The 25,890-nt window shown below is 49.4% G+C and overlaps 13 protein-coding genes across 13 annotated transcripts; 5 read left to right on the forward strand and 8 right to left on the reverse strand.

Moving 5' to 3' along the window:
* Positions 1–1,953: 1,953 nt before the first annotated feature.
* BDW43DRAFT_305979 (ankyrin repeat domain-containing protein) lies at positions 1,954–3,156 on the forward strand (the record flags this gene model as incomplete). Its single annotated transcript, XM_032045916.1, has 3 exons — positions 1,954–2,671; positions 2,711–2,813; positions 2,877–3,156. 3 exons carry the CDS (start codon positions 1,954–1,956, stop codon positions 3,154–3,156), a joined length of 1,101 nt encoding a protein of 366 aa, XP_031905932.1.
* Positions 3,157–3,539: 383 nt separating this feature from the next.
* BDW43DRAFT_305980 (ankyrin repeat-containing domain protein) lies at positions 3,540–4,612 on the forward strand (the record flags this gene model as incomplete). Its single annotated transcript, XM_032045917.1, has 2 exons — positions 3,540–3,902; positions 4,052–4,612. The coding sequence occupies 2 exons, from the start codon at positions 3,540–3,542 to the stop codon at positions 4,610–4,612; spliced, it is 924 nt and encodes a 307-aa protein (XP_031905933.1).
* A 1,216-nt stretch (positions 4,613–5,828) lies between these two features.
* On the forward strand, positions 5,829–6,598 carry BDW43DRAFT_260552 (cupin domain-containing protein). Its single transcript, XM_032040221.1, has 2 exons — positions 5,829–5,958; positions 6,014–6,598. Exons 1-2 carry the CDS (start codon positions 5,933–5,935, stop codon positions 6,378–6,380), a joined length of 393 nt encoding a protein of 130 aa, XP_031905934.1. The 5' UTR covers positions 5,829–5,932; the 3' UTR covers positions 6,381–6,598.
* A 354-nt stretch (positions 6,599–6,952) lies between these two features.
* Positions 6,953–8,080, reverse strand: BDW43DRAFT_260554 (NADP-dependent oxidoreductase). Its single transcript, XM_032040222.1, has one exon. It carries the CDS (start codon positions 8,019–8,021, stop codon positions 6,978–6,980), a length of 1,044 nt encoding a protein of 347 aa, XP_031905935.1. The 5' UTR covers positions 8,022–8,080; the 3' UTR covers positions 6,953–6,977.
* An 81-nt stretch (positions 8,081–8,161) lies between these two features.
* On the reverse strand, positions 8,162–8,537 carry BDW43DRAFT_260555 (uncharacterized protein). The gene has a single exon (XM_032040223.1). The coding sequence runs from the start codon at positions 8,495–8,497 to the stop codon at positions 8,201–8,203; it is 297 nt and encodes a 98-aa protein (XP_031905936.1). The 5' UTR covers positions 8,498–8,537; the 3' UTR covers positions 8,162–8,200.
* BDW43DRAFT_72953 (putative C6 transcription factor) lies at positions 8,162–10,706 on the reverse strand. Its single transcript, XM_032050445.1, has 3 exons — positions 9,673–10,706; positions 9,295–9,584; positions 8,162–9,236 (listed from the first exon to the last, which is right to left on the reverse strand). Exons 1-3 carry the CDS (start codon positions 10,579–10,581, stop codon positions 8,624–8,626), a joined length of 1,812 nt encoding a protein of 603 aa, XP_031905937.1. The 5' UTR covers positions 10,582–10,706; the 3' UTR covers positions 8,162–8,623.
* A 1,684-nt stretch (positions 10,707–12,390) lies between these two features.
* BDW43DRAFT_305984 (uncharacterized protein) lies at positions 12,391–13,078 on the reverse strand (the record flags this gene model as incomplete). The annotated part of the gene is made up of 2 exons (XM_032045918.1): positions 12,391–12,833; positions 12,889–13,078. 2 exons carry the CDS (start codon positions 13,076–13,078, stop codon positions 12,391–12,393), a joined length of 633 nt encoding a protein of 210 aa, XP_031905938.1.
* Positions 13,079–14,199: 1,121 nt separating this feature from the next.
* Positions 14,200–15,841, reverse strand: BDW43DRAFT_296445 (MFS transporter; the record flags this gene model as incomplete). Its single annotated transcript, XM_032044215.1, has 2 exons — positions 14,200–15,535; positions 15,588–15,841. 2 exons carry the CDS (start codon positions 15,839–15,841, stop codon positions 14,200–14,202), a joined length of 1,590 nt encoding a protein of 529 aa, XP_031905939.1.
* Positions 15,842–15,992: 151 nt separating this feature from the next.
* Positions 15,993–16,944, reverse strand: BDW43DRAFT_260559 (nucleoside deaminase). The gene has a single exon (XM_032040224.1). It carries the CDS (start codon positions 16,902–16,904, stop codon positions 16,410–16,412), a length of 495 nt encoding a protein of 164 aa, XP_031905940.1. The 5' UTR covers positions 16,905–16,944; the 3' UTR covers positions 15,993–16,409.
* An 812-nt stretch (positions 16,945–17,756) lies between these two features.
* BDW43DRAFT_305987 (cell wall mannoprotein 1 family protein) lies at positions 17,757–18,365 on the forward strand (the record flags this gene model as incomplete). The annotated part of the gene is made up of 2 exons (XM_032045919.1): positions 17,757–18,113; positions 18,177–18,365. 2 exons carry the CDS (start codon positions 17,757–17,759, stop codon positions 18,363–18,365), a joined length of 546 nt encoding a protein of 181 aa, XP_031905941.1.
* Positions 18,366–18,634: 269 nt separating this feature from the next.
* BDW43DRAFT_305988 (major facilitator superfamily domain-containing protein) lies at positions 18,635–20,390 on the reverse strand (the record flags this gene model as incomplete). The annotated part of the gene is made up of 5 exons (XM_032045920.1): positions 18,635–19,158; positions 19,208–19,685; positions 19,736–19,780; positions 19,827–20,019; positions 20,077–20,390. The coding sequence occupies 5 exons, from the start codon at positions 20,388–20,390 to the stop codon at positions 18,635–18,637; spliced, it is 1,554 nt and encodes a 517-aa protein (XP_031905942.1).
* A 1,076-nt stretch (positions 20,391–21,466) lies between these two features.
* On the reverse strand, positions 21,467–22,769 carry BDW43DRAFT_296447 (uncharacterized protein; the record flags this gene model as incomplete). Its single annotated transcript, XM_032044216.1, has 5 exons — positions 21,467–21,665; positions 21,702–21,929; positions 21,992–22,109; positions 22,171–22,543; positions 22,599–22,769. The coding sequence occupies 5 exons, from the start codon at positions 22,767–22,769 to the stop codon at positions 21,467–21,469; spliced, it is 1,089 nt and encodes a 362-aa protein (XP_031905943.1).
* Positions 22,770–23,333: 564 nt separating this feature from the next.
* BDW43DRAFT_319345 (FAD binding domain-containing protein) lies at positions 23,334–25,825 on the forward strand (the record flags this gene model as incomplete). The annotated part of the gene is made up of 5 exons (XM_032048900.1): positions 23,334–23,808; positions 23,868–24,831; positions 24,892–24,914; positions 24,964–25,390; positions 25,440–25,825. Exons 1-5 carry the CDS (start codon positions 23,662–23,664, stop codon positions 25,823–25,825), a joined length of 1,947 nt encoding a protein of 648 aa, XP_031905944.1. The 5' UTR covers positions 23,334–23,661.
* Between the last annotated feature and the right edge of the window lie 65 nt (positions 25,826–25,890).

Consider the following 25,890-nt stretch of genomic DNA (forward strand, 5'->3'; position numbering starts at 1 on the left):
AGCGGCAAATAGTGGCTGATAAAATAAATAAAGGAGTAGTCATCTTTACTAGCACTAGCCTTCCTGTATTTTTGTTTCCAGGCCAATCTCAGGAAAGTAAGCGATCATGTCGTATTTCTTAGAGTGCATATTCTAGGAAGAGGCGAATATCATGTTTAATCACTGGCTTAGGGAGCTTATAAAGAACTAAGTCCTGAAGTTTACTATTCTACTTGAAGTCAAGACACTTTGGAAGTTCAGGCCTGCTAGTCAGAAATATTCGGAGATATATAGATTAAAATCCTATTATTAAGATAAAAGTCAAAGTATACCTTGTATATTATTTTCCCGGTTATATTCATCTAATATATTAATGACAATCACAGTCGTTGTAGGTTGATTTAGACCTAGCTTAAGCAGGGGCTGAAGAAGAAGCTTATTAAATTATTTACTAAGAAATTTAGATAAGATATTTAGATTATATTCTACTGTATTTAAGACATTAGGCACCAGCTGTCGATACCTAGTTATTAACTGTCTTGTGATGGTCAATATCTAGTATTTTATATGACCACGGTCAGCTGTACCTCTTTTCAAAAAAAAAAAAAAAAAAAAAAAAAGAACATAGTACCAAGCTGTCCTTTGTTTTTGAACGATTGTACGCCTGTCTGGGCAATGGTAGATTTCCCTGTCCCCGCTATTCTATGCAACGAAATATAGTTATATTTACCGTCTGTTGACTCAGCCCACTCTGGAATTTGGGAACGAAGCTTGGTCCTGGTGCCTGGAAGGCAGAAATCTTCTTGTTTATTAATATAGAAGTCATAAAATGCTCCTTCCGCGACAAGTAGGTTCATGAGACTAAATTGTTCAATAAGGTCCTTCATGGATTCGGCAAGTCTACCGATTTAACATAGGATAGATATTCTCTGCCTCTCTTTCACGGTGCAGGTGTTAATCCTGAAGGGGCCTAGGAGGCTGTGAATGTCTCAAAGCTAGGAGTTGGAATCCAAATTGCTTAGATAGTTACATTATAATTTTCTAGAGAGCTGCGCATTTGCTGTTTTCCTATCTCGTTTTCGTTATGCTCTATAGGCTCTGGGTTCTGAAAGTGCTTGGTAGGAGCTAGCTGCACAATACAAATCCAGAAAGCTTGTAGCACCTGGAAGTCTAGAAATATAGAGCCAAGAAGATAACGACAATTATTCCGTTTGATGAAGGTAGTGAAGATACGGTTGAGAGCCCTCGCTGGAGATTTTCAACCTGATATCAATCCTAGCCAGTCTATTTAGACTGATATGTGGAAGGAGATGGATGCTTATTCATCGGTCGTGCCGATTCAGCAGTTAAGGATTATGATTATAGCCTAGTTCTTAACCTCTACTTTCCAGGGTGGATTAGCGACCACTCTATTGTTGTTTTCCTTGGAGCACTGTGGCCTAGAAAGGTTTGACTAGAGACAGTCGTTGGTGCATGCAGCACTCACGCGAGCTGCCCGCGAAACTTGCTGCGAACCTCGACTGCCAAATTTCACACCAAGCCGCACTCTAATTGTCCTGTCCCCGGTTTAGTTCGATTTGCTAACCGCCTTTGATTTTCTATTGGTTTTTTAATCCTGGGTTCCTTGTTTTGTTTGGGTTTAGCGCGCCATTTGATATCCAGGCTCTCATAATTGTATACTAACTCCGGACTGACCTACGAACAACAGCTTCACCATCCTCAGAGATAGTTTTTAAATGTTCGAAGTTTGGATATCCATGGTTCCTACAGGTCATACTAGTATGTGGCTCCTTTGTTGGATGTTCCGAATCTTAAGATTTCGATGTTGATCTACCACCCTTCAATGTTCCCCATTTCTCTGTTTGCTTTTGCTTATATGTCTCCCTAAATCTATGATTGGCTCTAGGAGTAGCAGCCTAACAGCCTTGCAGCTACACGTATCTGGCTACAAAATATGCTGACCGCAAAGACAACATGTTCGTGTCATTTGACGCATTATGGCCTGTCTTGGTGGACATTAGCCAGCGTTCAAACTACACATTATTCTGCGCCATTGATGCACTGGATGAATGTGAACTAGAGTCACAGCAGATCATTCTCGACCAACTTGATCAAACGTTTAAAAACTGCAATTCAAAGTCTGTATTTTCATCAAACTTGCGCTTTTTATTCACCAGTCACTCGTACCCTGAAATCCGTGATTGCCTATCTTCCTACCTGTCCAAGGGATTGGCTTCATACCAGGCGGTTACAAGGGACCTGAAAATGGTGGTTCGGGCAAAAGTGGCGACGCTCACAGAACGAAAGAATTATTCAAAGGCAGTCACTGTCGAGGTGTCCGATATCCTCGAAGACAAAGCGGAGGGAACATTCCTCTGGGTAGGCATTAGCTGCGACGAATTGGCGAGAGTCCAATCAAGGAATGCGGTGAAGACCTTGCGAACCCTTCCACGAGGGCTACATTCTTTGTGCCAGATTCTCCTTGATGCAGCCGTCGCAACAATTGAGAAGGATGATCGTCAATTGATGGTTGATATGGTGGGATTTGTCGCAGTTGCACAAAGACCACTGACGTTGGTGGAACTAGCTGAAGCCTGCCAGTTATATCCTGACAAGGACATAGAGAGCCGCCTTAAATTTACTCGAGAACTCATCGACCTGTGCCGCTTGATGATCATTATCGACGGAGACTGTGTGTGGTTCTAACACAAATCTGTCCGAGATTTCTTAGCGACTGATGAACGGGGAATTAACATACTGGCCGCCAATGCCACCTTGACGCATCGTTGCATTGAGAATATTCTACACCAGTCTCAGGTAGGCGGTACTGAACAGTTCTCGGCTTCTGAAAATGCATTTCTTGAATATTCAGTATTATATTGACCGGAACATGCTAGGCTCTCCCAAGCTGAATTTAGAGCCAAAGAAGAGCATGAGGGCTTTTCCCAACTTCAGGCCAAAGCATGGGTCAAATGGCTGATTGATTACGATTGTTTGAGAAAAGTCCCCTGGGAAGAGCTGGACGCTGGCTTCTCCCCTATTCATACTGCTGCCCAATGGGGTATTGTGCAAATTATTTTGTTGCTACTTCCGGAAAACTTGGAAGACAAAGATCTTCACGGCCGCTCTCCACTGCTTGTTGCAGCTCAACGGTCACGCCTAGAAGCTGTGGATTAGGCTTTGGTTTTGATTTCCAATTGCATAAAGGAAAGGTGTGTCATGTTGCCCATATCGCAGATATATGCGGAGGTTCCGTGTTCAAGTAGAAGATTTACCAATTGGTGGTTACTGTACCAAACCTTTTGACAGATGGTATGAAGGGCATTTTGATGCTTGTTATTTAGTGAATTCACATCAGAGCATTTCTTGTAAAGCGGCTCGATGCCAACTTTAGAATCCACAGGCGGTTCTGGACCGGTCAGATGCAGAACAAAATAATTTCCTACGAATTGGAAGAGAACCAGAGACAGTCAATCGAAACAGAACTCAATCGGGCTTAACCAGCCTCCATTTTTCAGCGCTGAATGCGACATGCAGAATGACTGCATTACTACTAAAACATGGCGCTGATCCAAATGCTCGCTCCGATAATGGCGACAACCAGAGCCTGCGTTATCAACATGATCCTGGCTAATGAGAGTATCGATGTCAACATAGCAAACGACCAAGGGGACTATCCGCTACATGTGATTCCCTTCGACGAAAGTTACGCGTTGGCTATCCTATCAAACCTTTACGAGAAAGGAGCCGACAGGTCAAGTTTGAACCAGGCTCATCAAACCTGTCTTTATCTCGCCAGCAAGGCACTCAATTTGGAGGTGGTTCGAAGACTCATGGATGAAAAAGACAGTGACGTTAGGTTGTTGGACAACAGTGACCTGAGTCCTATTCACCATGCCGTGCGTCGCGGACATCTAGATGGCGTACGTTTCATGTTTGAGCGCTGTGAAAGGGAGCATCCGCAAACTTGGCATTTGCCTGAACCACTTTGGCAAAAGTCTTCTACATCATGTTGAATCAGATTTCCCCTTCATGGAGATAATCGAGTTTCTTTTACAGTGCGGCTGCAAAGTTGACCACCCTTGATGCAGATGGAAATTCCGCCCTTAGCTTATATTTAAGTTCATCTCGCCTTTGTATTCAAAGCGATATATTCTTCTTTCTTGTGAACGAAGGTGCCGATCTATTCTGGGTCGGCCGTCACCAACAGAATATAGCGCACCTCTTGATGCGCCATACGGAAGCCGACACATTGGTCCTCGAGTATTTATCACACCGTGGCTTGGACCTAACAGCAACTGATGCTGAAGGGAAAAAATTCATGCATCATGGCGCAATCCATGGGGTGTTCACCAATGACTTTGTGCAATTTCTTCGAGTTAATGGTATTTTGTACCTGGATGTCAAAGACACTATAGGATACACATCCCTCAATTACGCAGAAGAACAGGCTAGTCGTGGATGGCCAGAAGACATCTATCTTGGTTATGATCCATGGCAGAAATCATTCTATTACCTGGGAATGCATATCGTCCGGAAATCATATGAATGCAGCATCCATACATGGGCCAAGGGCCAAGTGCCAATTCCTCATTATTTTTCGTTCCAGGGTCACAGAGCACCAACAGCGTGAAATTGCCGTGAAACGAATAACACATGGCAGGCTCAATTTGTTCCTTCCGGTATCGAGGCCGGCGTTGTGCTACAGCCTGGTTGGTTGGTTGGTTTCATTTATACCCTGGCCCCTCGCAAATAAAGCGATATGAAGGCTACTACAACTGTAACCATCTTTGAATCTCTATCCTACATAAACTCATTTCTCACGGGCGGACTTGGAGGTGGGGGAGAATCTGATGCTTCGTGAAATCGCAGAGAAGTACCTTGAGCATAGGCTTTAAATGAAAGGTGCGCAAGCTATCGGATAGTCGATAGCTAGAGGTAATATGCGTACAGCATATGTCTTGTGTGTTAGTTGTGTCGACGACTTCGTGATCGGGCCGCTCGCACAAGGTTTTGTGTAGTATGCTCCTGTGATACTTTAACGTATCTCCTTCGATCATTTTATCTTGGGTATGGTTACCAAATTTCACTCCATCTTGTTTTTAATTTACAGCTAGAGGCTGTGCCACATCTACTAGATCGTAAGGAAAAATGGTCTTCTCACCGAGAGCCCCCTTGAGTTATTAAGGGCTGTAGTCATTGTATTTCCGTGTCTTATGCGTATTGTTAGTTCGGCGATATAAAGGTAGTTTCAAGAGAGAAGCGATTATGTCCAAAAAGGGTTGCTATTTCGACAAGGGCAATCAATAGCTGAACAGTAGACCCATACAGAGCTTCCAGTCTCATCCCAATTGGACGGTTTGCGGGAGTTCTAACTGTATGAAGACTTTCGGATCCCTACTCCGTAAATGTGGATAACTTTACGAGCTGGCCGGATGATGCTCCTGGTCCTCCAGGGACCTATGATTTAGGTGCATATGAGATCATATGAATGAAGCTGCCGGAGTGAATATCATGCCCTGGGCGGCATATCAAAGCGGACAGGCTGACTGTATGCCTGCGTTAGTTGGCCGGAATAACCGTCAAGTCCGTTTTGCACCCGGTCGTATGGTCTTCTTGGTATCTAGATAGGCTATCCATTCACGTCGGATACCCGAACTAAACCCGCATTGCCGTTCCGGTGATACAGAGGAGCTACGCAGCAAATACGCACATAGGCTACAGCTCGCGCTCATCTGACAGGATATCCGCCTCTAGAAATTTAAGGTTAAGCACCCGATGAACATTCCACCCTGACGTAACCGGCCCGTCCTAGTATTCCAGGGCCAGTCAGTCAGAATAGTCTTCCCGCAAGGTATAAATATCACCAGTCCCTCGACTCGTTCACGAATGAGGAACCACCAAGTCCAAAGCAAGATTCAAAGAAGCCCGAAAAGTTCATCAATCACCAAAAATGCAGGAACCAACCTATGACTCGAGGTAAGCATCTCCTGTCTACGCGCCAAGCTCATCAACTCAAAACTAACTCGCATAGCCGGCCCATGCCAGCCCTTAGCATAGTCTACGCCTACAAGCTCGTCAACTGCCCTGGCAAGACAATTGTTGGGCTGCGCGTGGAATTCCCCCCGAACGGATCGACTCCACCCCACCGGCACGGCGGCGCCTCGGTTTCTGCCTACCTCATCAGTGGCACGCTGTTGAACAAGATGAACGACGACCCGATGAAGGTTATCGAGGCGGGAGGCACATGGTACGAAGCCCCGGGTTGCCACCACCGCATCAGTGACAACGCTAGTGAGACTGAGCCGGCCACTCTGATGGCGGTCATGGTTCTAGACTCGGAGATATATGATCGTGATGGGATGGCAGCGCTGCTCCAGATCGATGAGGAGTATCGGTAGATTTAAACACCGAGAAGTCTAGGTTCTTCCTGAGCGAGGAGGGTGAGTGTACTATAGATAGGTGTGGAAAGAGACAGAATGAGTTAGAGATTCTGTCGATGAAGGGCATGTCAATACTGTCAATTCACCGGTAGTACACCGTTTGATGTAGGGTCTATCAGTGGGTTAGAGATTTTCGCTGTCGCTGGATCTAGTCTTTCTTTTTCCGTCGAGATTGGACCTAATAATTATACCACCTCCTAGTAGACCGGCTTCCTCAACAGCCAGCGTTAGCTAGACTAGCTCTTTTTCGTAGCGGACAAATAATCAAAAATATGAAAATTAGTAGTGCAGGGTTTCGGTAAAATCAATCATTGATTGTAGGTTATGTCCCTAAATACAAACAAAGTACATACTTTTATCATGGCTAGCAGAGAGGTAGAGAAAACCAATTAGATGTAATAGATGTAATAGATGTAAAAACATTAAATCGTTAACTGTGTTTACTTGAAAAACCTGACTCCATTTTGATTTTGAACGTAAATCTTCTACGGACTGTTTTGACCTGGGAAACAGATAAGACTCAACATGGGGCGAAAGATAGATCGACAGACAACCCTATATTTTTATAACCACCTTCCCATAGCCAGAAGCCTTTGAACTAGCCTGTTCATACGCTTCCTGAGCCTCCGACAGCTCAAATTCTCGCAGCACAAACGGTTTCAACCGGCCTAATTCCGCCAAGGTCGCCAATTTCCTCAGCGCTTCAGCATCACTCCTAACAATAAAAAACAAAGCCCTCACATCCTCTTTCCCCTTAGAAAAGCCACTCTTTCTGTGGTCACTTACAAAATCAAAGCTCCCCGAATCAACCGATATCAAAGTCCCATCCCCCGATATCCAAGACCAACACCTTCGAAGAATCGCACCCCCAACAGTATCAACGATAAGATCAAAAGAACCTTCCACATTCTCCCCTAAAGCAGAGTACTCTACCACCTCATCAGCCCCCAACCCCCTAAGAAACTCCGCATTGCGCACGGTAGAGCTAGAAGTCGCCACAACATGCAGACCCGCCACCGCAGCAAGCTGAACCAGATAAATGCCCACACCACCAGAGCTCCCGGTAATCAAAACCCGTTTCCCAATCATCTCTTTTTCCCCAACAGCATTCGGAAACGGGAGACCTGCATGCCTAAACAAAGCCTCAAAAGCCGTCAGCCCGCTTAGAGGCAAACAAGCAGCCTCCTCCCACGTCAGGTTTTCGGGCTTCAGCGCGACCTCATCCTCACGCACGATCGTGTATTCAGCCCATGTTGTGCCTCGGTCGGCGTGTGTCATTCCGAAGACTTCATCGCCGCGTTTGAATTGAGTGGTGGTGGTGGTGCTGCTGCTGCTGCTGCTGTCCGGATTGACGAAGACGTCTTCTACTATCCCGGAGAAGTCGTGGCCTGGGATCGCAAATTCGGCCGCGTATGTTTCGGGCCAGGATAATTCGTCGCGGATGGCTGTTGTGGCTTTCACTCTGATTAGGATTTCTCTTTGGCGGGAGGGTCTGGGGATTGGGATCTTGTCGAGCTTTAACGCGGACGGTGGAGCCGGGTTGGAGGGGGAGTAGGGCTTTGAGTCCTTGGGGGCGGGATGAAGGCGGATGGCTTGCATTTCCTAACGAGTCTGAAATGAAGGCTTTCGTGGGGGAATTAGAAGAATGTATGAAGATGGGAGAAGTCTCGTAGATTTAGTACTGCGTTTGAGTGTGGATGATTACAAGAGTCAGGGAGCCAGTGAAGAATTTATGGCTCGGGAGACTCCCTCAATAGCAATAGCCTATTGTTAATAGCCTACCGTGGGTCGATGGGGAGGGGGGTTCTCCGGGAAATCTGTTGCCATATACGATTACCAATCATGGGAATATCAATTTCTTCCTTGCTCTTTGAATCATCCAATATGTCTACTAAGCCGTTGTTTGGGCGTTTCACGGCCTGCACTCGGCCCGGGTATTCGGGTATGAGTGAGAGCGAAATAAGATCCCTCCTAGAAAGACATGGTAATGATAAGAGTGTCTTGTTCCTCAACGTAGACCAAATCAGGTTACCCTTTTTTACCCTGAAAGGCATGCTGCAAGGATATACATTCATTATCAATCATTCCATACCGAGAGAATGCTGCGGGCAGCAGATCACATTGATCCGCGGTATTCATCACAGCCACTTCCACAGCATTTATACCCTTTCAACTGGTAGTGGTAAATATTAAATCACATATTACGAGCCATCGCCCACACCCCACGGGAGATCATTCAGATCACCAAGGTTATACCATCCACACAGATCCTGAATAGAGTCGAGAGAAGAAAGAATATCAGTGTCGTTGCTTAGCACATCCGTGCTCGAACCCAGACTTCCATCTCCTTCACCAAAAGTATGCAAACCTTGGGTGGAATTCGACGCATCGCTATTGCATTCCACCCTAGACCCAACCCCAAGCACATACTGACCAATCGTCTGTAGCTCGCCGACATTTCTCGCTGTTCTCGGCCACACCTCGCCAAGAACCCTGAGACACCCGATAGTCATCCGGATCTGGTCTCTTGCGATTGCTAGATCTTTGCCCTTAAATAAAAATTTGCAGGCCGAGAGCAACGCCAGTGTTCCCTCACTCACCATGCAAGTGGTAAAAGGAGTGTGGCAGAATTCTTGCACGGGCAGGGCCAGGAGGCGGATTTGTGCCTCCACGGATCGCAGGACTCGCACGGTGTGTACATTGACAAGATCTGGGGTTGGAGTATCCAGGGGTGGTTCTCGGGCACAGCTAGAAACGTCCTCTATGGCATTGAATTTGAGGGTTGAAAAGGGCCTGTGTAAGCCGATCGTTGCGCTAAATATGTCATGAGATCGAAACAGTAGGTTAAGTAGGATAGATAGGAGACCCTTACACATGTATCACGAGGTGAGCTTGGAACATGAGCTCGTCAATGTCCCCAGTATTTGTCATGACCTGCTTGGAATTCTTCGGTAGTAGAAGCCGCCATCCATCCAGACTGCAGTCAGCAGCTTGGATAACATGCGTTGAGTCTTCTTTGGCGGCTATCTTCGGTGCGACAGATATCGCCGATGCCGCGCATTGTACGGCGCCGATGAGATACGCGAAGGAGGAGAACGTGGTACTCTCGGGGCTGAATTCGCGGCAGTTGAACTCTTCCATAGTTTTGGGCTCGGGGATATTCTGTACTCGGTCAGCTGTGTAACCCCCCATGAACAACTGAATAGACTGGAGATTGCCCTGGGACAAACGCGATCGTGCCAGCACTCACCCCCGACTCGTACTCGGACTCTTCACAAGGTAACTCTACAGTAGCAGCGATGTCCACGACCGCAAAGTTCATCGTCCCCAGAGTGCCGGCGTAGTATGCATCTACGATGAACAGCATCCACCATGTTCGCCTCCAGCTCTCCCTCAGCACGGGATCGTTGGCTCCGCGCGACGCTGCAAATTCTTGACGAAACATTTGGAGATCAATAGCGAGGTTGGTTGCATTGTCCATTTCCTTTTTGGCGTCGGCCTTCTGGTCATGCCAGAAGAGGGCCATAGAATATAAGAGGCGACATTGGACCATGATCGGGTCGGATGGGACGGCTTGTGCAAAGCAGGTTTCTGTGTACTCCTGCAGCGGTATTGACCAACATTTTGAGGTATAAATATCCCCGATTAAGCGTAGAACTGCAATGAGAGGCGTGAACCCGGACTGTCTGCCCAGGTCCTGACACCTCCTTGCCAGGTGTGTCCGCGGTAAAATGAAGGGATGCGATTTATGAAAGTTCTTGTAGTAAGCATCGACCATGGCATCGTCCTCGATGTTGATGATTCCAGCGACACTCGATACAGTCACGGGAATGTTTGATGTGCCATTACCACTCATGGCCGTATCGGCCCGTTCGTGGACCTGTCCAATCGTTACGGGCCGCTGGGGGCTCGAGCCGTCAATAGATGAGGTGCTTCCAGAGCCATCTGTTGCAGTGAGTCTTTTGCGACGCTCTGCCAGCGCTGCGCGGTCCAGCCCCCCGCGACGTGACGGGGCATAGTTGCACTGCTTGCCCGCATCAGTGCAGCGGGCGCAACACGGACGTTTGCCGTCGCATTTTAAGTGACGTGAACGGCAGGGGAGGCAAGCCAGCGAAGATCGCGTAGCTCTTCTGCTCTGCGATGTCGATGTAGAACTCATGTTGTGAACGGGGTTTGTGCTCTAGTAGTTGTCGCAGCTTAGTTTGCAGAAGTGCGGGTATTCGGGTATCCGATTGAGTTCTGAGTAATGCTTGGCATTTTCTTAGTAGTTGGCGGGCATCTGCCCTATTTGACTGTTAAATACACATCCCAAACACGTATTTCCCCCTCTACTTCCATAATATAATCAATCATGTCACTAGTATGTTGTACAGGGTTTGAAATGGACATGGATCTATACGAGATCACGTGATCCTAGTGGCTTGGCCGGATCACCGACTTCCAACCCCTGAAGGCTCTCGGGCCATGGGGATTTTGCAGCATATCATGAAATACGCCATCATTCAGACTACCTGGCAACCTGCTCCTGCAACAGGCTAAAGTCTCCCGCCCACTTTTTCTTCTGTCCTTATACCAGGAAGCGCTGAAGGGATAGATGGAAGTGTCTCAAGGCGGGCCCGTCACAGACAATTGACAGGCTCCTTAGTACAGCTGCTGGGGCTGAAGAGTTCAGCCGCATCGTGCAAGATTCATCCTTCTTCAAGGATATATGCCCAAACTGGACACGCTCAAGCACTAATTAGTGCAACAGTCTATACTTCTACCTGGCTAGAGGCGGACGGCATCTCCTTCTATCTATAGGTAGCCAAAGCAGGTCCCCACCTCCAGAAGACCCGGCCAGGGAAGTGCCAGGCGCTTCTTCCATTCTTTTCCAGCATATATTGTTCAGATTTGTTACTTCAAGCATGTATTTAGCTAGTTCCTAGCGGATTTTTGTTTCGGTAGCACGTCCAGTTGCCCCTAGGAAGGTCGCGGATCACGTTGCCGCGTGATCTGCCGAGTGACGTTAAATAGTAACCAAACCAAACCAAACCAAACCAAAACCCCTGAAGGCTTTACCCATTAGTTAGAGAAGAAGTCGAGAGAGTCGGTAGAGTCGTCCATAGGATCGAGTATCTATCGAATGGCATCCGCTCCTCAGTAGGCTACGTACGTGTAGCTGATACAGCCTCATTCTGCCCATCGTTTCCCTGAGATCACAACAGAAATAGACTCCTCTACTTTACTGCTCGTCTATAAGATATAAGTTCGGATAATCCACAAGCTGCATGCGCATATCTAGGGTAAGCGTGGCTTCTGCAGTGATGCCCAGCGCGCATGCATGGGAAGGAGGGGCTGGTTTGATCGGGCAGGTCAGGCTGCTGCCCTTAACTACTACCACCACTACTACCACTACTACCACTACTACCACTACTACCACTACTACCACTACTACTATTACTAACACTACTACTACTACTTACAAAATTGAGATACAATAAGTAAAACGAAGTGGGGCAGCTTACGGACTATGCGCTCACACCCCCACTACCACGGAACCCGTCACTAATCCTCTTTTCTCATACGGGTTTGATACACTCTACCAGGTCTGATTGGTCAGGCGGTGGCCTCCTTGGTATCTCTAGATCAAGATTTCTATGGCGCTGGGAGCTCTCCTGACGGTGCCGGTCAGTGAAACAACCCTTTGGGGCCATTATTAACGCTGCTAGCATTCATCGAAGTTTAATCCACTCGCTCTGAAGCTCGGATCACCCCCTCTAAACTGGACAGCTCCATTAGCCCTCAATGCGTGTATGTACGATTCACCGACGAGGGAGAAAGAACCATGGATAAAGCCCATCGTCCAGTCCACGACAGGGGCGTTGCCCCGGGAATAAGCCACTTGGTCCCAAAAACGCACCATGGCCGGGCCATCATCTTGGTTAAAACGAATCGCACCGCGGATACTATCGGCCATTTGGGTGCGAAGCTAGAGGACTGATGCATCTGTCTGCTTAGCGACCACAGGAGACACCCAACCCGCGACATCAAAATTCTCAGTAAAACCCAGTCTCACAGGGCTTGTAATATTAGAGTGACAAGATTCTCTGCCAATGTTGTTGGAGTCGCCCTCGTTTGGTACCCAAGAAGGGAGTCCCTTGAAATTTCGCATCCACCGAGCGCGGTCAATATCTCCTTCCACGCCGTTCGCGCGAGTAACACACGGAAAGTGTCTTTGATTTTCGGAGTAAAAATGGGGCTGACTTTTATACACCTGGGCAACTGTCAGGCTGTAATCGACCCGCAGCTCGGGTGGTATACTTTGCGGATCCCGGGCCTCGGCCGCCAGGCCCGTAAGGCCGTAGATTTTGTCGTCGGCAGGCAGGTATGGAACTTTATGGATGTGGAGATCAAATCGACATTTTGGATCCCCTTGGTATTTATGGTAGCCTCAAGTACCCATTGCGTCACAACCAGAATGTAGCACACGCAAAACGATCCCATCCATATTGTTGACGTCCGCGGATAATGACAGGGTCAACTTGGGATAAGGCTACTTCCAGGATGAACCATACCCGAGTGAACCGCTCCTCCTTGAATGGCCGGGCTAGGAGGTTCCATCGAACCTCACTCCACGCCGGAAGGCCATGGTCGTTATGATCATCACCCGCGTACATGGCAAATAGGGTATTAGTGCGAAACGGGGATTCTGGATTTCTCGACGATATACCATGTATATCTCATCAATCAATGACCACGCCTGTGAACGCGCATCCCCATCAAGCCCAGACCCAATCAGAGTGCAAATCTCCTTTGAGTATATGGACCCCATGAGCAGTACTTGCTGTGCTTTGTCTTTCGCGGCCTCTTGGAGTTTCTTTCGTTCTTCTTTGGGCCGCTAGCCTGCCTCACGGGCAGTGCCTTGGTTAATGCAAATCTGATCTATCCATATCCACTCCACGCGGATACCGGAGTCCTCTCCTTTCATCTCCCTCAATCGTCGGACTGCCTCATCAAGATTTGCTGTCACAGAGAATTGTATCGTTGATGCTGATTTGTTTGACTCGCTTGGCTTCTTCCCTGCAGTAACTTAGAGCATAGTACGCCAGTGCGGAGTCCAGCTTGAAAGTACTGTTTTCACCAATCAGACCATCCGGGTGACTATCAGTCGTATGAAACCGTCGATACGGCCCTGATCCAAAGGCGTGTATTCAAGAGTGGAAAGCTTCGTGCCAGAGTGACCCCAAAAAAGGGAAAAAAAAAAAAAAAAAAAAAAAGACGGATGGTATGTTTTGCGTCAGTATTGGCAGTGGGATTGAAGGGTGAGTGAGGAAGACCTTCCCTCCTCAGCCATTTAACGACTATCGATCAGTACGGATTGATCTAGCGCCAGTAAAAGCAGCTAGGCCCAATGTCCGTATCCCAGACGTGAGACACTTGCTGCCAACGAATTGGCTGCCTTATGAGGCTCGCGGGTCACGTCAGAAAAAAAACGAATAGCCAATAATATCATATCAATAGGGCGGAAACTGGGGGTAAAGCAAGTGTTTCCTGACACTGAGGACACTGGCAAGGCCCTTGGGAAAACTATTGGGTCAGCCTACCCTAATCCATTGTATCTGAAGGTTATAATAGATACGCCGAGCTGGGCTCATTCTCCACAGCATGCGCGCTATATCTGGACATTAATTCTGCTCGTACATACATAGCCCGAAGTATAATATCAACAATGTAATTACGACGAGGGTCAATAATGCCTTAAGCTATGTACTAGCCATCGCAGGATATGCACCTCTACCTAATGAGGATTATCCTCATTTTGATCAAAATGCTCCCTAGCCCACGGGCTCCTCAGCCGAATAGCCCGACCCATATAGAAGAAGATGAAAGGAATAGGCACCAATAGAATAGCCAAAAAGCCCAGCAAGCTGGACGCCCATTCATAGTTCAAGCGTTCATACATCTGCGTCGCGAACAGGGGAAATCCCGCACCAACCAAGTTCCGCACAAGAATGACACCCGCCAAGGCCGACGCCGAATAGGTCTGGTAGCTGTCCACCACGTAGTTAAGGATACTCAGGATGACTATGTATATACCGGCTCCAAAGAAAGACGAGGCGATGATCGGCACGATCCAGTGCACGGATCGGTAGCTCGTCCAGCCGAACCAAAAGAGACTGATCGGAATGAATATGGCACCTAGTCGGGCCATCCACATGCGTGCTTCGGGAACGCCCTTGCCATCGTTTTCTTTGACTCGGCGCAGGTAGTACCGTTCTTGGAGGGGGTAGAAGCAGAAGGCGATGATGGGCCCGATGGCCATGCCAAGAAAGGTGAGGCCTTGCTGGCCGACATTGAAGCCATGGCCCTTTCCAGGGCCGAAGACGAGCGGGAAGGCCTCGTTGAAGAGATAGACCAAGCCGTAGAGAAAGCCGTTGTAAATTGCGGAGAATAAGGTAATGGGCTCGGTGAAGAGGAAGCGGAACAGACGAGTGAGGGTGATCCTAAAGAGCTCGTCCAGCCCCTTTCGTCCGCTGGCACTGGCATCCGTGAGTGTCTCGGCGGATTTCAGGTTCTCCTTTTTCATCAGCTTGTGCACGCGGTTGGCTTTCCGGCGTAGAATTATCGTGTGTCTGGTTTCCGGCACCGTAAGCACTAGCAAAGTCCACCACCCGCCGGTAATGGCCATCATGATCCAGAAGATCCACCTCCACCCGAGATCCAGCGCCATGTATCCGCTGACGACGAGCGCCATCGGCGGCCCAAAGGTGCTGCTAAGGCCGTATACGGCCATGGGTCCACCGCTAGAATTCCTGTGCCACAGGTCACTAATACTTCCGCCAGTGTTCGTCAACGGGGCCCCTCCTGCAAACCCAGCAATGAATCGGCAAACGATGATTCTCCCGATGTTCGGCGCAAGCGCGATGGGGAGCTGGAAGATGAAAAGGAGGAACCATGACACGACGTATACAGGCTGGCGGCCGAAGTATTCGGAGAGAGGGGCGAGTAGGACGGGGCCAACAGCGTAACCTAGGACATAAAGTGAAAGACACAACGTGGTGACCTCCGCCGACACTCCAAATTCCGATTGAATGGCGGGCGCACCGGAGGATATACTACCTGCGCACCACGTTCTAGCCCTTTATCAGTCATGCGCTAAATCATGCTTAGACCGTCAGGACGTACGTGATGACATTGAGCATGCTCACCATGATGGTGATGTACCATTTCCGCCATTTTGGCCAGCATCGCGGGTTATCGCGATCGTTGTGCGAAAAGATTATACACAAAGGTAACGCTTCATCCGGGTTGTTCCTTGCTCGGATCAAGGCCTCCTCTTCTGTTACCCTGAGAGACAGATTGTCGCTGTATGAACTCGAGATCTTCTGCTCCAGGGAGGTATCATTAGTGCTAAACCGGCTTTGTTCGATCGACGTCATCGCTCAGGAACAGTTAAGGATAATGCGAAGGTGTTCATCGCGAGAGGGAAAGGGGGCGAGCCGGTAGAACTCGGCTTGGGCGCAAAGATTAGTCAAGGGAGGTTGTGAGGTTGAGTTTGGAGAAGCATGGTTCCAAGGCATATATCTCCACCGGGGATCTCCAATAAGACGGCTGGCCATATCTGCCGACTCCCCCATATTTCGGGACTGCGAAGCTTTTGCCCAAGCTTTTCAATGAGGTGCTTGGCTGCCGTGGTCCTCCGGCCCACAGTCTGAACGACGATCAGTGGTCTTAGCCTCGAGGTTCACTTCCCTACGGAGATAAGTATCTGAACTCTGAAGCGCTTGGTAAGATGATCGACTAAGGAGCAGAGTTTTTGGTATTATGATTGTGGTTGTGTCTCCGAGAGGCGAGGAATGCGGGTCAGGTCTCGAGCTGCGAAGTCGACGCAAGGGATATAAGGGGATATAATCAATTAATAATGGGAGGTCCGTAGAAATAATGCTCAAATAATTCAAAATAATTCAAACAAAAGCAGCTCCATCATCGCAAAAAATCCGATTCTTTCTAGTGGCCTTTGGACCAGTACCTCCGACTGTCCTCCACCACCTTCTCCTCCCATACACTCACTGGCCCAATAACTTCCACTTCAGTCTGGCCCCTTTGAAAGAGCATCCGACATGGCAAGTCTAATGTGAGATTCTCGGGATTTCCCTCCCCAACGATGTCCTGCAAGGCTTTCTCTGAAGCCAGAAACACCAACCGTCCGATGTTCGCCCAGTAAATCGTTCCCGCGCACATCGCACAAGGCTCCCAGGTGGAGACGAGCGTCGACTGGGCCAGATACTCTCGTGCGAAATTATCTGCCGCGTTCCGAGCCAGTTCAGCCTCTGCGTGTCGGACGTGGGACAGAGACAGGGAGGACATCACGATGGTGCTATTATCTGGCGCCAGTAGCAACGCGGCAAATGGCCGTTTCGAGTGGATGTCTTGCGCCGTTCTTTGTAATTCCAGGCACGCCGCGGCGGCAGCAGACAATTGTTGCTCGGTTAAGGGAGGCATGGTGTGATGATAGGCTGGATTGGAAGCTGCGATATCAAATATAAGGCTTGATCGTTTGAGAGAAGATCCCCGGCTTTTAGATCGGTCAGAACGGTGACTTCCGATATCTTCTCCGCACGGTCGGAGTTGTCCGCGCAGATATAAGGTAGGTAAGCAATGATAGTACCTAGGCTAATATATTTGGTTGTTGTGCTACATCTGCATCGCTATTCTTCACCTCGGCTTCAGAAATCGAGCCCTCTATTCTACTGCTCCGATTGACTCGGTAGACAATAGATGTATTCTATGTCCCCAACAAACGCTTTTATAGGACCATGTGAATGATCGCAGGTCCAGCTGAGTCTAATATACACTACACATTGGCTATCAAATCTTTCAGTTTGACATGTTAACCCATTGATGCTATTCGAATAAGACGAACCTATCAACCAGAGGTGTGTTCACCACCTAGTAATTGAACGCTCATTTATCCACATATATACCGGCATGTACACCCCAGACCCAATGACTCACTTATCACATCCGAGCATCCTGGTTCTTGATGTATATACCACTTCCCTCAGTCCATACACCCCCGGACCGTACGTAAGATCGTGCCCTAGCAACATATCAAAGGCCAGACGAACCAATCCTCGACATAACCCTATTCCCAACATCATCCATACACGATCCACAAGATACAATCCTTAAACCCAACCCCCATAAACCAAGATCCCAAGATCCCAACCGTAACACAAACCCCAAAAACTCCAAAATACACCGACCCGGCACATTTCCCCCCAATCTATAAAACCCCAGCCCCGTCCCCTTCCCTTCCTCAACCCAAAAACCACACCCGAGAAAGAAATCAAAATGCACCTCCCTATTCTTACCGCCCTCCTCATCCTCCTACCCCTAACAACCTCCAACCCAATCCCCCTCGATCTAAGCCCCCTAACCACAGATGCAACCCCCATCCTAAACGACCTCACAAAGCTAACCACCGACCTCTCAACCCTCACAACCGCCATAAAATCCTACACCGGCGGCCTCATCCCCGCGCTCGATATCCAGCGCAAGGAAATGATCGTAGAAAGAGATCTAGAGCAGGCGACTAGCGACACAGAGGCCGCGACGCCGTTCACGGTTGATGAGAGTGCGGCTGCGACGAGGGCTTTGTTGGGCCTTGAGCCGGATGTTAGGGAGGCGCTTGGGGGGCTTATTTCTAAGGTAATTTTTTTTTTCTTGGGAGGGAAGGGAATTCAAGGAGAAGCTGATATGATGCAAATGTAGAAACCACTCGTGAATCAAGCTGGAGTCGGGGCGGTTGTGAGGATGGATCTGGTGAATTTGAAAAGCAAGACGGGTCTGCTTTCGTCGGCACTGCAGGGGAAGGCGACGGAGATGGATCGGACAACGCTCGCTTCTAAGACGACGGAGTTGATTGCTGGTTTTGACGATGCTATTCGGGCGTATTCTTGACATTGAATTGTAGTTTAGAGTACTGGGGCTGGGGGCGTGCTGGTCCTGGTTCTTCTATTGTTATGCGGTGAACTTGTTGGTTTGTTTTTATGGATTGATTTGTATAAGGCAGGTTAGGATATGTTAGCGAGATGCTCAAAGCTTTGAAGCCAGGTATTTTACTAAGTTAACGGAGACCATATCGCGAGGGAACGATTAATATAACAACGATCAAATTCAAAGTTCTATAAACATCGAGCCAAAGTTGCCCCCATCACACCAACCATCAATCAGCCTGTTTTGAAATTCGCCGGACCAGCCCAAAGACGCATCTTCTTCCCTGTCGCTTGCAACAGCAGTATGATCAGGAAGGAAAACACGATGATCCCGGTCATGGTACCGAACTGCCTTCGGGCGCCCTGCTTATTGGACCACTCGACCATGAAGTAGCTTACGATAAATCCACCGGCGGTACGACCGAAGTTGATCCACGCGGCCACTTCGCCGCTCGCCTCTGGGTAGCTGTCAAGGACGTAGGCGTTGGTCGCAACGGTGACGATCATGATCCCGAAGACGTAGCAGCCCCATCCCAGTGCGGCGAGCATGTAGTGGTACGCGCCTTCCAGGGCGAACCCAAGGAGGATGAGGCCGGCGATCATGAAGGGTGTCGCGACCCAAATAGCGAGGAGACGGGCTTCGGGCTCCAGACGACCTTTGTTCCGTCTGGTTGCGAAAGCTGCGAGGTAGTCATGAAGCCAATGCCCGGCCAGTTCGCCGAGGATAGCCGCCACCACAGGGGTAAAGTAGAAGAATCCTGAAACTGTCAGTAGCGGCGTAATCGAGGGATAATGGTTAGCACATACCGATTTGCTTCGGGCCGAATCCGTACAGCGGGCCAACGAATATAGAAAGCGTAGTGTTGATGCCCACCACCCAGGCGAACGTCAGACAATAGTAAATCGTAGACAGAAACACGACCGGCTTCAAGATCATGGTGATCGGGCGCATGACTGCATCTTTCGGTGAATTGATTATATACCCGGTACGACGCTGCTGGATTCCCAGCAAACGCTGCCAGCGCGGACCGTTCGGAACTAGTTCCGGCTGTTTCGTCTTGCGATCATAGTAGGTTTCCTCAACGAATAGGATGATTGCGATCAAGCAAAGTCCGGTTTCGATGGCATACACACCGAAGGCCCACCGCCAGATCTGGGTATTCGTGATGAAGGCCGCGAACATCGGGCCCAGGTAAGGCGAACAAACGATAAACCCGGACCAGATGTTGATCTTGCGCGCCTGCTCGTGCAGAAAGAACATGTCTTTGACGAACATGAGGCCACCCTAATCTAGTCAGCGTCGGGGGTCAAAAAGGGGGTACTCCAGCCACTCACTCCCTGTGTAACCGTGGAGAAGAATCCGTTTAGGATACGGGCAGCCTACAGATATCAGATACTATCCCTGTATAGCGGCATGTGGGCGTACCATGAAGGACTCAAACGATTGCGCCGCAGCGCACCAGACAGCAGTAGCGAGCGCAATCACCACGAAGTAGAACAACACCGGTAAACGGCCAAAGTACGCAGCCAGAGCGACGACAAAGGGACCACCAGCTCCCAGCATAAATACATTGCCGACCTGCGAATGGTTCACATAGTCTTGTGTCATATTCCATTGTCTAGCAGCGGGTTCGGGTCAGTAATGCCTCTTCTTTATTGGAAACGACTGTCCTTACTCAGCTTGTTGGATCAGCGTCACCGCACCCGTAGCACTTCCATAGTCCGGCAGGAACGCCGTCACGGATATGATCACCAGGATAAGGTGTTTTTTGAACGATGGCCAATTGAGGGGGTCATTCGGAGAGCTGCTAGGCTGCGGGATGAGCACCGTGCGACCATCCTCCGTGGTTTGTAGGTTCTGGTTTTGGGCGAGTGAAGTGTCGAGGAGGTAGCCTTCGCGCTCTCCTATCTCCTCAAGGTCGACCGCGGGATGACCCTTTTCAGTGTCCGAGGACTCCGTGGGTGAATGCGGGGAGTGACCGATATCCATGTCGCTGTCTGCAGGGTGTACGTCTCAGAACTATGGGAACAAGGGTACCATGGATAAGGAATAGATGAGAAAATGGACTGAAACCAGAGAGAAAAAACGAAAGGGTTGGGGGGGGAAAGTAAATTGCGAAAGATGAGTTGCAGACATCAAGACTTTAGCCGTACTACAACATCCCCTCCCGTGGCACGGAAGCTACAATGTCGGACAGTGCGCCGACAGTGAATGTGCCAAGGGAATGGACTATTTCACTAATGTATCTTCCCTGTACTATTAGCTATTGGAGTGGGTCATGAACAGGCAAGCACAATGTTACTTCAGCACGGGGCAACTAATTACTTGAAACCTGCGCAAATTCCCGGGGAGAGCCGATCGAGACAAGGCCTGGACTTAGGGTTAGAATTTCCCGGACCAGCGCGGACTGGGGAATTAGTAACATCTTACCTTGTTTATTGAAGTTTGATGTCGCTAGAAGTCTTGCCACTAATGGTCTTTTCCATATTCCTGGGTTCTTCAAAACCAAGCCAATGCGAGTTAGCTTTCATCACACCGTCCGCCACCCGCAATAACAACGGCCTTGCATGTCGGCGATATCTGCATGCAGGGATGCATGTACAGTATCATGACGTGGCGCAGAGAATTGCCTTTCTAGCATTTAACCCATACGCGATCGGCTTGTTTCAGGCAGATAAATGGATTGCCTAGTCAAAAACGCACACACGCACGCCGAGGAGGTACATAATTGCCAACATGGGGGCCATAGAGTGGCTGGAGAAGGTCCACACGCCTAGTGGACCGTCGAGGAACTACGATCGACTGCTCTAGGCGAGTATGGTCAGTCAATTCAGTAGCCTTTCTCATATCCTGGCCATTCATATACACAAGTAACGGAGATATTTCCACCATTAGAAAGGCCGTCCTATCAAGACCCCAGTAACACCTTTTTCGCCCCTAACTCCAAATCTTGTGCATATCGTCCTATTCTAATTCTAGGCCTTAGTTTGCCGCTTACTTCCTTTTACCCTACTTTTTTGTTCTTTTACTTTTTCATTTTACCCGATGGTTCGATTTCTGACAAACTATCCACGGCGCGAGTCACTCACACCCATTTCCCCCGTCTGAATATGAATTTCCGTCGTCTTCATGATCCCTTGGCCTGCCTCTTCGGCGATAATTGGATCTTCGCTATCCCCATCACTCTTATCTCTTCGTGTAGTCGTCCAAGTATCCCCTGTATAATCACGGAGAGGGTAGTCCTGATTGTGGCTACCCAAATGGCTACCAAACTGAGCATACCCATGGCTGCGTTTATACTGTTCTCCGCTGTAAACCTTCCGAGCCGAACTAGTGTTCCGTTTCGACGACCGTTTATAGATAGCGATGTTGAATAGAGGCGTCAAGGTAGGGATGCACGCCGCCAGAATAATGAGGTATTGTTCGACCGCAATCCAGATGGCGAGATCGACCGTGTCCCAGGAGTAATCATCTCGGGAGCTGAGAGAGGCAAGATTGATAGTCTTGACGATCGCAGCTATCATGGCACTTAAGTTGGATTAGATATGCGTTCGGCAGTCCAAGTGGAGAACCGGAGACTGGAGACTTACATGATCCCCAGAGAGAGGACGCAGCCCAAGCCGATCTTGACCTTGCGGGCCATCTGTAGACCGGCAATGGTTGTTATGGGATATATCGCAAGGGCCAAATCCGAGAAGGCGGAGGAGGCTACATTGTCAGGGTAAACGTGGCAAAGGAAAGGAAAAGTAAAGGGCAAAGCCACACTTACATCCTTGAAAGAACGCATAGTTCTTCTGCACACTCGGCTCCCAGCAGGATCCATCGATGTCGGTATTCCACAGTCGCGCGGTCGGAGTGCATTGGCCGTAAATCGTGTACACGCACATCACATTGATGATCGTGAGGAGAACGATGCCCCCGTACATGGCCCATTTATGATGCTTCACCTTGCGGACGATCCGGAGCAGGAACATCGCAACCGATACCTTTCCCCAGTTCGTCGACATCACATGGAATCCCTGCGACAGCCAGTTATACTTGGCCGCCATGATGCGCTCTGAATCCGTCAGATTGACGGCATGTCGTCCAGTACCGTAGTGGGCACTGATCGTGATCAAGACGCTGTTGATAGTAGCGCAGACCTGCCGTTGTAAGAAACTGCTCGTGGATCTTCACCTGGGTTGCGACAAATCCTACCATCGCCAGAATGATAAACCCATCGTCCCACCCGAACGACCGGATAATGCGAGTGCGCGTCCAGATTCGCAGGATGATTAGGAGCGCACACACGCCGAAGAGTGGCCATGCAACCACCTCGATCACCCAGCTCCGGTTATGGGTGTCGTTTCTTGGTGCTGTCCCCGCCATGATAAACCAGGGAAGGATATCCAAGGGGACGGTAAAAAGCGCGATGTAGAACACGGCACACATCACATTTTTGATTCTGGCAGGGGGCGTTGGTTTATTCAGCACAGGAAACCCCAATCAAGTTGTCAACTGCAGGGATTACAATCCACAATCGGATGCGCCTAGACTGGGTTCATTTTATTTGCTAGAACCGGGGGGCCGAATAAGCCTGAATCTATTCGCAGTGGCCACTGCTGCCGAGGGTGCATGACAGGGAACTCCGGTCAGATCGGGCCACGCCGGACCCACAGGATGTATGATTCATGGAAACCATTTAGACTCCGAAATCAAAAGTACTGTCGCACAGGCAGGTCTCCTTCATGCGCTTCAAAGTGGAGATGGGGATATGTGCCACACAGGCTCAAGCACGGTTGCACGGGTTCCGTGGGCTCCATATTGCGAGGGAATTAAAAATTCAAATGGCCCCATGCCGGGGTAATATGTATCGGCACTATCTAGTGGAATCATCTATGAGAAAGTAGTGTCTCTTCACTTTGGGGGCCAGGGATTCCCGTCTGGCGTCGCATTTAAAGTGGATATCGGGTCGGGGCGTAGCCTGTCATGTTACCCCGACACTGGAACTAGTGAGTCTTCTGCATGATCCTCCGTAAACGAATGTTCAGCATATGTTCCTTTCTCATTTTTTTTTCCCTTCCTTACTCAGACAATGAGGAACTGAGAGTCTCCGAATGGTCTAACATTCGACAGGGTTAACATGGCATGGTCCACCACGAAACAATACCTAGACAGCAATCAACACTTTTAACCAGGCACCCATACAATCAATATATCTCCCCCCGTAGACACTCAATTAGATCCCAGTTCACATCTCTTCCTCAATCCTATAAAACCCATGCCCGTCTTCACCGAATTCGCCGCCTCAGCGCGCGAGCAACGAGTCCTCCGCTCCCTCGCCCCTCCCCTCCCCCGACTCACACCCCCCTTCCAGCCCCAAGACGAAGATGCAGAAAAAGAACAATACGAAGTCCTTGTAGTCGGAGTATACACACATCTCCCTAACCATCCCCCTCTAATCCCAAACTAACAACAACACAAAAGGCCGGCCCAGCAGGCCTCCTCCTAACGCTCCTCCTCGCCCGCTACGGCTTAACGGACTCCTCCCTCCTCTGCATCGACTCAAAACCCGCAATCCTCCGCTCCGGCCAAGCAGACGGCCTCCAACCACGCACACTAGAAGTCTTCAAACAACTGCACCTCTCTGATGAACTCCTCACCGACGGCTGCAGACTCTACGAAGTCGCCTTCTGGAACCCTAGCACCACCACCACCAACCCAAACATCAAATATCAAGGAATAACCCGAACCTCCATCGTCCCTGACATAACCGTCCCCACCCGCTTCCCCTTTGAAGTCACCCTCCACCAAGGCCGCGTAGAACGCATCCTCGAAGATGACCTCCGCCGCTACTCCCCGCGCGGAATCAGCCGCTCAACAACCCTAAAATCCGTCCAGATAGACACCGACGGGAACGCCGAATTCCCTGTGCTTGCGCATCTTGAGAAGGACGGAGTGGTCCGGAGCGTACGCGCCAAGTACCTGGTCGGCGCGGACGGGGCACATTCGGTCGTGCGGAGGTCGATGGGCGTTGCCCTGGAGGGTGAATCGACGGATTATGTCTGGGGGGTTGTGGATTTTGTTGCCGAGACGGATTTTCCGGATATTCGGCGGAGGACAGCAATTCATTCGGCGTCTGGTTCCGTGATGGTTATTCCAAGGGAGAGGATTGCGTCGGGGGAGTATTTGACGAGGTTATATGTGCAGGTTCCTGAGGGGGTGGTGGCTGCGGACGGGGATGGGGATGGGGATGGTGGGGGGGAGAGAAGGGCGCAGGTTACCCTTGAGGGGATTTTTGAGCAGGCACGGCTTGCGTTTGCCCCGTACTATGTGCGGGCGAGGGGGGAGGTGGATTGGTGGGCGGCGTATCAGATTGGGCAGCGGGTTGCGAGGACATTTGAGGTTAAGGATGGGAAGGGGGTTGGGAGGGTTTTGATTGTTGGGGATGGTGAGTTTTTCTTTTTTTCGTGGCTTTGATTTGGTGTAGAGGCTGATGGTTGGATTGTAGCGTGTCATACGCATAGTCCCAAGGTAAGGTGTCTGGCTTCTTCGTATATTCTCCCGAGGCTAACGAGACAAGGCTGGCCAAGGCATGAACGTCTCCATGATGGACTCATATAACCTCGCGTGGAAACTAGCCTACAGGCTCCACGGCTTGACACCCGACACCTCCATCCTCGATACTTACCATATCGAACGCTCCACCATTGCCCAGGAGCTGATTGAATTCGACCGTACCTTCTCATCCATGTTCTCTGGTAAAATGGGCGAGAATAACGGCAAAGAGACGCTGTCTCATGAACAATTCCTGACAGTGTTCAACACTGGCAACGGCTTCACCAGCGGATGCGGGATCGAATATCCCGAGAATCAGCTTGTCGACAAGCATGTCGGTGTCATTCCTGAGCAGAAAGATTATCTTTCAGGGATACTGCGTCCCGGACGGAGGTTGTTGAATGTGACTGTGAAGCGTCATGCGGACGGGTCGCCACGGGATTTGCAAGACAGTACGGTTCTTAGACTCTTGGGTTGATGCGTCATGGCTAACGATGGTAGATTTCTATGCCGGTCGCATCCATATCTTGGTACTTACGTCGGGTGATCTCTTATCTCCTGTGGGCGTGTCAGCGTCGACGATAAATACTATCGGTAGCAATGTCTTGCCGTCTTTCCCAGAATCTGTTGTAGAGTTGATTGTTATTCATCCGAGACTGTCTCGGGACTTTGTCTGGGAAGATGTCCCCGAGACGATCAAGGATCGCGCGGAGATGCAGTTCTACGATGGCGTTACTCTGCAGGATGTGTATCCCGTATATGGAGTTCCACCGGAACAGGGCATTTTGGCTGTGATCCGGCCAGATGGATACGTGGGTACCCTGGCCCGACTAGATGATGTTGATCGGATCGAAAAGTATTTACGACGGTTCTTGCAAAAGGTCTAAAAGATAGAGCGAACTGTGTGAACAGTCCAATTTCCTAATAATAGCTATGCAAACAATTAACAATT

Source organism: Aspergillus alliaceus (genome assembly GCF_009176365.1).
Source record: "Aspergillus alliaceus strain CBS 536.65 unplaced genomic scaffold BDW43scaffold_2, whole genome shotgun sequence".
NCBI classification, from domain to species: Eukaryota; Fungi; Ascomycota; class Eurotiomycetes; order Eurotiales; family Aspergillaceae; genus Aspergillus; species Aspergillus alliaceus.

Bases quoted from the DNA above. Each gene is read 5' to 3' on its own strand.
- BDW43DRAFT_260552 (XM_032040221.1), top strand. From the start codon at position 5,933: ATGCAGGAACCAACCTATGACTCGAG. The intron at 5,959-6,013 runs GTAAGCATCTCC...TAACTCGCATAG, and splicing joins GAACCAACCTATGACTCGAG to CCGGCCCATGCCAGCCCTTA.
- BDW43DRAFT_260555 (XM_032040223.1), bottom strand. From the start codon at position 8,497: ATGAATGTATATCCTTGCAGCATGCCTTTCAGGGTAAAAAAGGGTAAC.
- BDW43DRAFT_260554 (XM_032040222.1), bottom strand. From the start codon at position 8,021: ATGCAAGCCATCCGCCTTCATCCCGCCCCCAAGGACTCAAAGCCCTAC.
- BDW43DRAFT_72953 (XM_032050445.1), bottom strand. From the start codon at position 10,581: ATGAGTTCTACATCGACATCGCAGAGCAGAAGAGCTACGCGATCTTCG. The intron at 9,585-9,672 runs GTGAGTGCTGGC...GACCGAGTACAG, and splicing joins AGTCCGAGTACGAGTCGGGG to AATATCCCCGAGCCCAAAAC. The intron at 9,237-9,294 runs GTAAGGGTCTCC...TGACATATTTAG, and splicing joins GCTCACCTCGTGATACATGT to CGCAACGATCGGCTTACACA.
- BDW43DRAFT_260559 (XM_032040224.1), bottom strand. From the start codon at position 16,904: ATGCCTCCCTTAACCGAGCAACAATTGTCTGCTGCCGCCGCGGCGTGC.